The following is a 14,248-nucleotide window of genomic DNA, read 5'->3' as shown; positions in this document are numbered from 1 at the left end:
CAGCCATTCAAAGAGCTTAACTTAAAGCACAAGTAATAATCATATAATTATTTACTAAATTACTTATAAAAGACAATGATTAGCTGTGTGACTGGATTCTAAGAATACCCTGTGTTTTATAATAGGTAAAAGACGTTCATTTCAATGTTAAATCATCATTGATGGACTGAATATAGTAGCCTGAAGTGTAGTTTCTTTTGGCCTATGGTAAGATCATCAAACCAAACAGTATTAAGTGAGAAATTTAAATTTAAACAGTTACATACCAATTTTTGATAGTCTTCATTCTTATGACAAACATTTGCATTTTCCAGTTCTAAATCCGGTATTGTTTCTAATTCTAGTTCTTCTGACATATCCACATATTTTATTTAAAAAATAAATATAACAATTAGATACACAATTTTCTATGACAATAGATGGAATACATTCACAATTAGAATTTAGAAAAAAGTTACTCTTATCAAATATTTCAATTAAATGTACTTTATAGATGAATATTTACATGCTTAGATAAATGCCCAAGTTGTAGAAATACCTGTATATCACTTGTATAGAAACTACCTGTTGCCAGCTTCAAGACATCCAAATACTTGACTAATTCATCTAGTAGTTAACACACCTCTCATAAATGACCAAGCTCTCTAAAATCTACATTTTCAGACGTCATCGATTTTTCAGAACATTTATCATGTGCTCACACCCACAAGCACATTCAAAAATGTACAAATTAAGGAAGTTGGATAAGGATTATGAAATAATTGTTTTTTTTTTTAATTGAAACTGGCAAAATAGCTTTAGTTGTAAGGCCCCATTGCTCAAGACTCCACACTTTAGACACAGAATTTGGAGTAATTTAGCTGGACCTGACATAGAAACCTGCTCTCACACTATGAGAACATGCTATGCAAAGTGCCAAGGGAGATAAGCAATCAGTAATCTCACCAGCAGAAAATGGTACACCACCAAGATGTTGAAAAGCCTGGCAAGATAACGCTCATGGTCAGATAGCAGCACTTTTATTTTTGGGGTAACCAACAGCTGTCCTATTGGTCTGGAGACCCACTCAATGAGAAATTCATTCCTGGTACTGGAAAACTAATCAACTATCCATGGATGGAGAAATCATAAACACTAGGAGTCATCAATTACTCCCATTTTCTTATAACAGTATACTTACTGTGTTCTAAATATGGTTTTTATAGTCACGGTTATACCCACAGAAGAATGTAGCTGTCATTTCTCCTCAAAGAATTTACTTTACACAGTACATAAAAGTATTACAGTATATACAATTATTCAAACTCCAAGGAGTGACCATAATATGCCCCAACTCCACTTATAAAGTCCTAAATCTAAGGATCAGGAAAAATAGTAAGAATTAGGTAGATAGATTGTAACATCAAAGTACCAGCACTCTTGAAGCTACACAGCATCTTCTATGCATGACATAGATATTGCTACCATGAAATTTCAAAAGTATGATATCTGAAAAGACACCCGTATAAGGACAACACCCAATGAAATGCTACTGTGGGTGAAGTGAATCTCACAATGCACAACCCCTAGATGAAGATCTGTAGGCAATCAGTGGCTGATAAACAAAGACAAATCAGGTGATTTTCCAGAGATGAGCTCATCCTAGTAGGATAATAGGTTGTGCAATTCCAGTGATCAGTCCTAAACACGTGTACATATAAGCAACACATTAAACAAATACACACAAGCATGCATACACTTACACACACAGAGAGAGAGACACAAACACGCATGCACACACATATGCACACGCGTGCACACACACACACAAACATAGTGTGTCTTTACTAATAGTATAGAAGAGAAGTTACACATAGAGTTACTAAGGACCTGAGCACAGGAAAGGTTGTAGGAATAGCCAGAAACCTGAAAATGATGTAAATATAGTACACAAGCATGAAATTATCAAAAGCTAAATAAAATAAAAGGCAACTCTTTTACTGACATTCTTATTTCAAACTTTGGACGAAAGTTTTTCTTGTCTACCATTACATTTTTACTTTTGTTTGATTTAATATGTATTATGTGGGTTATTTTATTTGGCTAAGGTATTTGTTGCCATGTTTTAAGCAAACCTCTCTGCCAAGTGATCTTCCAAGTTAAGCATGTGCATTACCTTCTTGTTCTTCTACATTTTCATATTGTTTGGAAGCTATTGGTAAGTCATCCGCACCACTTTTCAGACTATTCTCAGGAATATCTTGCTAAAATAATGAAAATAATAATGAGAATATAGTTGAATTTCCTATTTTGAATTCAACGAAACTTAAAAATAGGATAGAATATTTTCATAGATAACCTTTTGCATGCTCTTGAGAGCAACCTGTCTTTTTACCCCATACAGTCACATATTCTAAAATCAAGCCTTGAAGCAGAAATAGAAAAAGATCACCTGCAGAATTCAATAAGGAACTAAACTCATAATATGAAACTTACATTCCTCACCAAAAATTAAACAGGTAAAGAATAGATTTAAGTAATAACTCTTAATGTGCTTGCCATACCAAAGTATTTGATTTAAAAATCAATTCCTTGAGAAAATCAATTTAATATTATAATAAGGCCCTTTGATTAGTATGAAAATACAAACTATGCCAGGTGGAGAAGAATTGAAATATTTTAGAATCAGTTTTGTTTATGAAAAGAAGGATGTACAAAAAATAGTTTTGTTAAAATCTTAGATATAGAGAAAATAGTTTCATAAAATTAAAAAGCAATTAGTGATTCTTCTTTGTTTATATAATGCATGTAATTATTCAATGAAATCTTAAACTCTTTCACAGTAAAAAATGGGTATCATTAGAGCATAACAAGCATTAACATGAAGGGAAGCATCAGAACATTCATTCGATGTCTGGAATGTTCCTGGTGCTTATTTATACTTGAAATAGTAGAGATGTCTTTATGTAATTACACATTCAGCATTTTTAGTCATGTAGTTGTGAGATAGGTAAGAAAATTTAAAGTTCACATAGATTCACTATTCTCTAAATGGCATAACACTAATAGTTATCACTTCATATTTAAGTCATATGAACTGGTGGTTTTAATTCAGAAAGATTCTGTGATGAAACATCAATGTCATTATGCCAGTTGAGGATTTGTAAGTCTTCAAATACTGTTGAAATATATATCAGTCTGGTCCCAACATTCATAAAACACATGAAGAAAGGAATAAAAAGCCTAATTGACTGTATGCTGAAATCCACATTTGAAGAATTTATGTATAGCTTATCACAATAAGACTTGAAGGACTGGGTGTGTGGTTGAGTGGTAACGAATTTGCCTTGCATTCATTAATTTCATAGTTGATGTAATAAATGAAAAAACAAAAAGGAAAACTACAAAACTCTAATCACAAGTAATCTAGGACACCCAGAAACAGGAAGCCTAACCTCAGAGTGATTCTGGAGATTTAAATGAGCAATGAAACCACTGTGTAGACATCCTTTAAAATTTGAAGTGTTACATATGATGCAAAGAATTTCAGGTTACTTTTAAAGATTTTGAGCGCAAAAATAAGATGAAATTGAACTTTTGCCTTTAGCATTGGTTATCAAAGACCTTATTCTAGAACTTGCTATAATTAGGGGTGAAACAAGTATACCTCAATTATATGAAGAGTTTTTTCTTCCGTTTTTGATTTAAAAATTTGCATGTACAATATATTTTGAACATATTTTCCCAACCAAAATACTCCCAGATTATTCCCCATCCACCTACCCCCCAAATTTATAATCTTTCTCTCTTAAATCTACCCCCAAATTGAAAATACAAACTTACCACCAATAAGACAAAAATGCCACAAGAGAACAATCAGCCCCCAACAATACCACAAACACAAAATTGAACACTGCTTCCTTTGTGTTGATCAACTTCCCCTGGTCATAGTGTCTGCTCTGGAGTGCCTTCGATATACCCAGTGATGCTTCAAGTAGAACACTGATTTTTTTTCCTTTTGCCAACAGCTATCAATTACAAACTGCGTCCTGGTTATAGATGGCAGCCTGTGTCTTCTTCCGCCTCTTAGTGCTGGCACCCTGTCTTGTTGGAACCTGTGCAAATCATCTGTGTATGGACATAGTCTCTGAGTTCATATGTGCATTGGTCTTGGTCCTGTTGTGTCTGGAAGACAAAGTTTCTTTGACCTTATCCATAAGCACTGGCTGTTATAATCATTCTGCTTCCTTTTCTACATAAACACTGAGCCTTGATGGAGGAGGTTTGATGAAAACATCCAATTTATGACTAGGTGGTCCAAAGTCTCTCACTCTGCATTTTGACCAGTTGTTGATCTCTGTGCTGATTTCCAACTACTGCAAGAGAAAACTTCTATAAGGAGGACTGGGAAAGGTATAATGACATGTCTCTAGGACTCATTTTCTTGCTGTATTCATTCAGAAGAAGAGCAACTTTGGGTTTGTCCGTAGGTCCGTACCCTACATTGTCAGGTTATTGGCCCCTTTGGCAGTGTCAAGTTTGTATTCCATCTTAAGCAGTCTTTAAGTCCAATGAAAAAGTCATTTGTTATTCCCATAACATTTATGCTACTATGGGACCAGCATATGTTTCAGACACGTCACTATTGTAGGTCACAGGGTTGTAGTTGGTGATATTGATGATTACCTTTCTCCTCTGTGAGCAGGAGGTGTATCTTCTAGCACCATGAACATTAGTTAGAAGTTGTAATGATTCTATTTGGGCACAAATCCATCTACTCTATGTTTGGTTATTTAATATGTGGTTTTTTCACCAATAGGGTCTTCCTATTTGGTTGTGGAGTGAGACCAATGGCCTTCACCATAGCCTGTTATGTTTGGATAATTCTACGTGCCTGTAGAATCATCAACAAATGGTTCAGGTCAAACTGGATGGCCACATGCAGAAGAACTAAGTAGAACCAAATCTATCACCCTGCATACATCTCAACTACGAATGGATCAAAGACTTCAACATAAGACCATAAACTCTGATTAAGATAGAAGAAAATGTCTAGAAAAGGCTTGAATTCATTGTTACAGTCAATGACTGACTTTCTGAACCAGATACCAATAACACAGGCATTAGGACCAAAACTAGCAAGTGTAACTTCATGAAGATGAAAAGCTTCTCCTTAGAATAGAACAGCATCATGTAAAAAATTATGGCATGGAAAATGAATAAGCCATTGCCAATTATACATCTGATAGGGGATTAGCATCTAAACCACAAAGAACTAATAAACTGAATATCAAGAAAACAAATAACATGTTCTAAAAAATGGGGTACAGAACAAAGCAGAGATACACAAATGCCTGAGAAACACTTCAGTAAATGTTCAACATCCTTAGTCATCAATGTAAATGTAAATCAATGCCCCTCTGAGATTTCATTTTACCTGAATCAAAATGGTCAAGATCAAGAAAACAAATGACAGCTCAGCTGGGGAGTATGCAAGGAAAGGGAAACACTTGTTGTTCCTTCCTGAAGGAAGTGCAAACTTACACTAGGATATGAAGAGCCTTCAAACATTCTTTTTGTACCTTATTATATACCCATTGGCAGCCTGAGACAGAACTCAGTAGGAACATTCTTGAACTCTTGGAAAGTTCAACCTGCCTCTGTCATCTGAATTTTAGGATAAAGATTGTGCCATGATGACTGGATCCAATATTTTATGAGAATGAATAATGCAAAGCTACTCTTATACTTATTTTGAGAGAAAGATTTTGTATTTCTACATTTTGTTTTGTTTTGTTTTGTTTTGTTTTTCGAGACAGGGTTTCTCTGTGCAGCTTTGCGCCTTTTCCTGGAACTCACTTGGTAGCCCAGGCTGGCCTCGAACTCACAGAGATCCACCTGGCTCTGCCTCCCGAGTGCTGGGATTAAAGGCGTGCGCCACCACCGCCCGGCGTATTTCTACATTTTAATCACTTTAAATAATACTTTTTTCTAGATAAAGTACCAAAATCCTGTGGGATGGTCGTTCTGTATGCTGTGAATATATGTTGTTGCCATGGGTTAATAAATAATGCTGCGTCAGGCTATGGCAGGGCAGGATGGAACCAGGCAAGAAAACCAAGAGAGATAGAGGAAGAAGAAGAAGGGTGGAGTCAGGGAAGATGCTGCAAGCTGTCAGGGGGAGCAAGATGTAATAAAATACAGGTAAAGCCATGATGCACATAGACTAATAGAAATGGGTTAATTTAAGATATAATAGCTAGCTAGCAATAAGCCTGAGCCATATATCAAACAGTTTATAATTAATATAAACACTGTGTTTTTATTAGGGACCAAGTGGCTGTAGGACACAGGAAAACTTCCATCTACACCAGACTTGAAAAATTGTTTTTAAAAGTTAGTGTCCTGAGTAAGAGGGGTTTTTTTTGATATTTTTATTATTAAGAAATTTTATATTCATGTTACATAATAACCACAGATTCCCCTGTCCTCCCTCCTTGCACCCCCAGCCTTCCTCCCCAACCCACCCCCCATTCCCATCTCCTCCAAGGCAAGGTCTCCCATGGGGACTCAGCAGAGCCTGGTACATTTGGTTGAGGCAGGCCCAAGCCCCTCCCTCATGCACCAAGGCTGCTCAGGGTGTCCCACCACAAGAACTGGGCTCCAAAAAACACACTCACACACCAGGCACAGATCTCAATTCCACTGCCTGGGGGTCCGCTAACCAGTTCAAGGCAAACAACTGTCTCAACTATCCAGAGGGCCTAGTCCAGTCCCATGGGGTCTCGACAGCTATTGGTGCACACTTCATGAATTTCCACTAGTTTGGCTGGCTCTCTCTGTACATTTTCCCATCGTGATCTCAATGTCCCTTGCTCATAGAATCCCTTCTCTCTCTTATCAGTTGAACTACTGGAGCTTGGTCTGGTGCTTGGCCATGGATCTCTGCATCTGCTTCCATCAGTTACTGGATGAAGGCTCTATCATGACAGTTATGGTATTCACTAATCTGATTACCAGAGTAGGCCAGATCAGGCACACTCTCAACTATTGCTAGTAGTCTAAGGTGGGGTCATCCTTGTGGATTCCTGGGAACTTCCCTAGCACTCTGTTTCTCCCTGTTCCCATGATGTCTTCATTTATCATGGTATCTCTTTCCTTGCTATCCCACTCTGTCCCTGCTCCAGCTCAAACCTCCCATCGCCTTATGTTCTCATCCCCCATTCCTTGCCCTCCATTACTCCCCCTCACCCTCAGTTTGCTCATGTTGATCTCATCTATTTCTCCTTCACTGTTTGATCTATGAGTCCCTCTTAGGGTCTTCCTTGTTAGCCAGCTTCTCTGGAGTTGTGGGTTGTAGTCTGGTTATTCTTTGCTTTACATCTAGTATCCGTTTATGAGTGAGTACATACCATATTTTTCCTCTTGAGTCTGGGTTTTCATCCATTTGCCTGAAATTTTCATAATATCATTGTTTTTTACTGCTGACTAGTACTCCATTGTGTGTATGTATCACATTTTCTTTATCCATTCTTCATCTGAGGGGCATTTAGATTGTTTCCAGTTTCTGGCTATTATGAATAATGATGCTATGAACATAGTTGAGCTTGTGTCCTTATGGTATGATTGAGCATTCCTTGGGTATATGCCCAGAGAGTGGTATAGCTGGGTATTGAAGAAGACTGACTCCCAATTTTCTGAGAAACCACCATACTGATTTCCAAAGTATCAGTTTGCACTCCCACCAACAGTGGAGGAGTGTTCCCCTTCCTCCACATTTTCTCCAACAAAGCTGTCTTCAGTGTTTTTGTTTTGTTTTGTTTTTTTGTTTTTTGTTTTTGTTTTTGTTTTTTTTGTTTTTTTTTTTTTTTGGTTTTTCGAGACAAGGTTTCTCTGTGTAGCTTTGTGCCTTTCCTGGGGACTCACTTGGTAGTCCAGGCTGGCCTCAAACTCACAGAGATCTGCCTGGCTCTGCCTCCCGAGTGCTGGGATTAAAGGCTGGGATTAAAGGCGTGTGCCACCACCGCCCAGCATCTTCAGTGTTTTTGATCATAGCCATTCTGACTGGTATAAGATGGTATCTCAGAGTCATTTTGATTTGCATTTTCCTGATGGCTAAGGAAGTTGAGCAATTCCTTAAATGTCTTTTGGCCATTTGAGATTCTTCTGTTGAGAATTCTCTGTTTAGCCCTGTAGCCCATTTAATTGGATTGTTTGGAATTTTGATGTCCAGTTTATTGAATTCTTTTATATATTTTGGAGATCAGCCCTCTGTCAGATGTCAGGTGGGTTGGTAAAGATCTTTTCCCATTCTGTAGTCTGTTGTTTTGTCCTATTGACTGTGTCCTTTGCCCTACAAAAGCTTCTCAGTTTCAGGAAGTCCCATTTATTAATCGTTTCTCTCAGTGTCTGTGCTACTGGTGTTATATTTAGGAAGCGGTATCCTGTGCCAATGCATTCTAGGCTACTTCCTACTTTCTCTTCACATGTTCAGTGTAACTGGATTTATGTTGAGGTCTTGGATCCACTTGGATTTGAGTTCAGTGCATGGCGACAGATAGGGATCTATATGCAGTCTTCTGCATGTTGACATCCAGTTAACATGTAGTTAACATCCAGTTAACAGTTTTTAAAAGTTAGATTCATGCGTGAAAGGTTTTTTAAAAGGTACTTTAAAAACTAATGCTAATTTCTGTGCCCTTCAATACATGGGTTGGATATGTAAGCTATTGATAAGATACCTTAAGTAACATAATGAATAGGTTAGTCTACATATTTAGAGAAGCCTGAAAATTATGTAAGTCATGCTATAAGAAATAAAAATAAAACTACTAATGTTTATTTGTCCAAATATTCCCAAATTTCAAAATCCCTCCACTGTGGTAAAACTATACAAACTAATTTTTCTGTGATTACTTATTTCTTACCACATTTTTGGCTTTCAGAACCATAAAATAATTATTATGTTTTGGTACTTTTCACCATCAATATAGTAATATTGTCATAATTTTATAAAAAATTCTAGCCAATTTTTCATCTAAAGTGATGACATTTTGACAACTGCTATATTATACCATTTCAAACTCCACAAAGAAGAAATTCAGCACAAGAATTTACCTCAAGAAGGCATTGATTACCTGAGTTTTCAAATTAGCTGTGTCCTCCATTCCTGTACACACGGAAATCAGTGACTCAGATTCAAAGTGATGTCTTTGAAGCAAAACACACAACAACAAATAAGTGAGTAGTGGACAAAAGCATTTGTCTTGAATGTTTAGTTATTTGAACAGCAAATGGTGTTTCTGTTGTTATAAGACATCTGTTTTATAAAATTTGTTCAGCTGTTAATTTCTGTCTCCACTTCTCCTAATCTCTGCATTTGTCAAGAAAGAGTTCCACATAGTTCCACATCAAATAGTGTCAGTCAATATATTTGTGGAACCTGAAAATCATTTGTTTTGAAAACTGTCCTGATGATTGCATGCAAATTACAATTAATTGCTCACATACCCTTTAATCATTAATTTAAATAAAGGTAATAGCCCCAAATAAAGCAAAACAATAGTGTCCTCATTCTACTCTATTAATAAAGCACAAAACTATATAACTACTAAATGGCAACCTTCATTCTCGAGCATGGAAAATACCCATTGAAAGGAAACCATCACATCCATTCATTGTAAAACAGCTAATAAAGTCATGAAAAAGATGTGAAATCCTTGAACATTAAAGTTATAAGTGAACAAACAAATGTGCACATTGAGGTTTGAAATCCTCTTATCATGGGTGTTCAAACATTAAAATGTAATAATTCAGTTATTACACTGGTGGAGGCTGATTCAAAAACTACCAAGCACTTAAAAACCTTCATATGTGCTCGGTTGATGGCAGAGACTTCTGGAAAAGCAGATCCCTGGGACTTTTGCCTCTGTTTCCCTCTATGTTCTCTAGATGTCTTCCTTATATAGGACACCACTCCTCGTTCCCTCTTTTGCAGTCTTCAGTGATGCTCTCTGGCCTTTCAATATTCATCCCAGGAAGGTGCAGATGCCTGAAAGTACAGGCTCAAAGAACCTGAAAGACAGCTAGTTCCCTGGTTCAGGCAAATAAGCTAAATGGAGGGTCAGCAACACACATCCCAAGCCTAGATATGTTACAAAATTCTATGATTATTTTCTGCAATTCCAATCTGAAAAGGACAGGAATTTGGCAAAGGTAACAGGAAAGGAAGCAGTGGCAGAGGATCACAGATATTTTTCATTTCAGCCCTTGGTTCTGAACATTCTCTAGCCCACCCTCTGTGATACCACATTCCTGTTTTCTATAAAGACTTCAGGTTGCTCAAGTAAGTTTCAACAGAAGAATCTATTTGTCATTTCTATCAATTAAGCACAAAAGGTAGTATAGTTTCCAAATTACATTCAACCCTATCCATTCCCAGATGATTTTCACCATCCTGTGTCTATGTAAATAACTTTATTGTCTTTCAAAAACTAATTACGAGGCCAAACTCTTCGTCCTATTGGCCTCCATGATTTTCCTTTCGAAATTGCCCTTCCCCTGTTAAAGTCATTCAAATCATCCACCATTAGGCTACTTTTAATGCTATTCTTGGAACACTTGACTCATTCCCATATTTTCCTACAGAAATTCTCAATCAAATACTGGTCAGTAAGGACTGGTCTTTTAGTGAAGGAATGCATGGGAATCTAAATTGGGCCATTTGTATTTCCACCTCCATAGAATACTGTGTTTTAATTTTGGCTTCTCCCTCAGAGCAACTGTTTATGTATAATGTTGGATCTAGCATTCTGTGCTCAGGATATTTTTATTAGTTTTCAAAATTCCTTAAAAACTACAAATTTTTCAGATATGAGATTTTCTAATAAAACAAGAAGCAGTACCTGGCAGTCAAAAATTCTAAACTATAGGTCAAGAAACACGAGGAAAAATAAATGTACAGTAAAAAATTTCAAAATGCTTAGTGTCATGGGGAAACAAAGACTTGATAAAACAAGAAAAAAAAAAAAAAAACCTTCCTGTACCCAGGCAGTCCAGTAGTTTGAAGAGAAAACAAAACTGAGTATAAGTTCATAATGTCCCTTATAAAGATGCTCAATTGTATCAACATAACATGGTATATGTGCACATGGACTACCATTCCAATAATGTAATTCCAAGCCTTATGTCATCTTGCTCATTTCAAACCTATGGCACTACAGACACAATTAAGAGAGGTTCCCCCTCCAATCTTGATAGCAATGTAGTGTCTAAGAACAACTTTCAAAAAGAAAAACTATGGAGTTATAGACAGGTTTCTCAGGAAAACTCTAATCCAGAGTTGACACATAAGGAAAACTGGTTTTCTACATGAGATCATCTCAATGTAGTCACAGGAACAAGAGAATGCACAGGCTGACAGTTCAGTCAAGAGCTGGCAACAAGTTACCTATGGGATCATAGAATTAATCAAACTCTCTGGATGACGTTTACTAAAGTAGTAAGACACTTAGTCACAAGGATATAAAAGCTTTAAAATGTATGATTATATTAATGCATCATGGACACTAAATAAATCAGATGGAATCAGTGAAGAACACAATATTCAATAAACATTAGTTCTTTTTCCTGCTTCTAATTATAAGTTAACATTCATATTCAAAGACCTTAAAATCTTACCCTGATGAAAAGACATCTTCAGGCTGATTTCCTATAATTGAATGAAAAGTAGACGTATTTCAGTCGATTATATTAGTCTATAAAATATCATAGGGTAAATCTTCTAGAGTAAAAAATCTTCTAGGGTAAATAATAACTATGGTACTGGAATATAACAAATGCATCAGGAAATCTTCACCTCATTTGGATTTATTGAATAAAAGAATGAAAGAAATTATCAGCATTTGATACCTCAAAGTAGGTGACCATGTATACTGACAACAATTCCAACTAGTGGCAAATAGTGTCATTGCCAGAATCAGTGCCTATCATAAATAAATAGCAAAGAGAGTAGTTTTCTGGAAGAACGGTACCAGAATCAATTTGAAGACAGCATAAATATTTTTTTGTTATAACACAACAAATATTCCCCAGATACACAGCTGCAATCCTTCAGGTAGGGATGAAACAACCTATCAGAGAGAACCTGAGGCAATGATCATTGTACTTATCAATCTCCCCTAAAATTATGGAAACCTATCTGGACAAGGTTTCTCATAAAGACTTGCAAGGTATCAGAAAAGAGAGGTAAGGTGAAATCAATGCTGCCTACCCTCCCGATCTCCTCTGTGGTTAGGTTCTGATGAGCTCTTTTAGATATGGTGTAGTTCTCATACTTACCTATGATGCAATAAGGTAGAAACTCAATTGCTCTTGTCACCTTTGGACATAACTACTGGTAAGATCCCCTCCTTAAGAATATATCTATTCTGCACATGGCTAAAATACAGAAGATTAAAAGTATGTACTAGGAAGGCTAGGTCAGAGAAAGTTGCTTTGGAGGTTTGTTTATTATAAAACTATCAATCCATATGTAGGTATCTACATATATATCACTTAATAACTCACTTAAGGTCTTTCTACTGGGATAGAAACCTAGTTCCCTATGGTGGTATTTTATTTGTGCTGAAATGCGATTTTATTTGTATGTTAATAAAGATGCCTGGAGATCAGAAGTAAAACCGAGCCATTAAGCAGAAGTCAGGTGGTGGTGGCACATACCCTTAATCCAATCCCATGGCAGGCAGAGTCTCTGTGTGGTCAAGGACACAGCCAAGGAGTGGTGACCTGAACCTTTAATCCCAGTACCAACCATAGAGACCTGGAGGTCTGTATAGACAGGCAGTGACAGGAAAGTCATGTGGTTGGGTTTAGAGCCAATGAGAAGGCAGAACAGAAAGGCAATAAAAAGACAAGTCACACAGGAAGAAGGTCTCTCTCTCTAGAGAAGAGACAGCAGCCAGGTATTAAGATAAGGCTGTCTTGGCTCTTCACTAGTGCTCTGATCTCTTGGACTTTTAACTCTGTATTTGGCTCTGTGTTTCTTATTTACTAAGACCATTTAGAATTTTGTCTACAGTTCTCCTTTTATATAAAATAAGAAAGACCACACATGGTGAGATCCTATTGACATTACCCTTGAGAAAGTATCTTCCCATGGAAAATGAAGACTAGAAATGTGCCCAAGTGGCAGAGCACCTGTCTTGCAAAAATAGGGTAAAAGTTAAAATGGGGTTGTGGATGGATAGTCAAGTATTCTCTGGTGTATGAGTGGCTTCATATTTACTGATAAACACTATAGATATTAACCACACACAATCAAAACAGAATTTAAATCTGGAATTAGTAGACTAGTTTCTTCTTTTTTTCCCCAAAGAAGAGGTTCATGATTTGCTTCATCTGTAGTATTCACATTCTAAAGGTTACTGCATATGGGAAAAAAATCATGTGAAAGACTTGACTACAGTTTGGAAAAGTATGACCTCTGGAGATTGCCTTTTGGCAGTCAAGGGTCAGTTTGGCAACACAAAGCAGGAAGACAAAAATAAACAAAAATAAAAATAAAAATAGGGTCATTGGAGTAGCAAATACATAGAGTACCTCCTTCTTAAAGTATGAAACCTTGAGTTCAACACCTCACAGATAAGAATATTAATTTCTAATTATACATTTAGGAACCAGACCGTTGCCATACAGTAGAGCCAGAAGTAATAACCATGTATATAAACATTTCAGTAACACTATATGATGTATTTGTTTAAATGAAAGAATTTGAATACAAAATTACCATTCTTTTAGGTTTTGTGCCACCTTTATTGAATAAGTCTCTTTTTTTCTGCCACCCCCCAAAAAACTGCCCTCAGTAAACTCACACCTGCTCCAGATCCAAGCTGACAACCCTCTTTGTTTGTGAGCCACCATTGTTGGGCAATTCTCTTTTTCCATTTCCCATCCTATTATCTCCTACTACTATCTCCAAACCCACATGCCTTGCTTGAGAAATGCAGCAGGCATGGCCACCATGTTTCCTAGCTACCTTTGCTAGCTAGGTGGCTATTTCATTTTCTCTGGAAGCCAACAATCCTATTCCAGACCCAAAGCTGTGAACCCTCTGTTGCAGAAATCCTAAATGTTATTTTAATTAAAAAAAAATGGAGCCAGATATTGGGGAAAATGCTGAAAGATCAGAGAAACAAAGAAACAAGTCATAGCCAAGTCTAACCTCGCCAACTCCAGGAATCCTCTGACTGAATGCCTCTGAGTCCTCAGC

General features: G+C 36.7%; 1 protein-coding gene across 8 annotated transcripts in view; it reads right to left on the bottom strand.

The window, feature by feature from the left end:
- LOC131912936 (POTE ankyrin domain family member B-like) overlaps window positions 1-14,248 on the bottom strand; it is a 69,854-nt gene that overhangs the window by 37,538 nt on the left and 18,068 nt on the right. For 7 of the 8 annotated variants that reach the window (XM_059265233.1, XM_059265229.1, XM_059265231.1 and 4 more), the window contains 4 exons: window positions 11,659-11,689; window positions 9,117-9,189; window positions 2,156-2,243; window positions 267-349 (listed from right to left, as the gene is read on the bottom strand). In XM_059265233.1, coding sequence (XP_059121216.1) covers window positions 267-349; window positions 2,156-2,243; window positions 9,117-9,189; window positions 11,659-11,689 — 275 coding nt within the window. The remainder of the gene's footprint in view (window positions 1-266; window positions 350-2,155; window positions 2,244-9,116; window positions 9,190-11,658; window positions 11,690-14,248) is intronic. The other variant, XM_059265227.1, reaches the window with a different exon arrangement.

The sequence above is a fragment of the Peromyscus eremicus genome, chromosome 6, assembly GCF_949786415.1.
Source record: "Peromyscus eremicus chromosome 6, PerEre_H2_v1, whole genome shotgun sequence".
Lineage (NCBI taxonomy): Eukaryota > Metazoa > Chordata > Mammalia > Rodentia > Cricetidae > Peromyscus > Peromyscus eremicus.
Note: the sequence above shows the minus strand (reverse complement) of the source record. Positions and strands in the feature narration are given on the sequence as shown.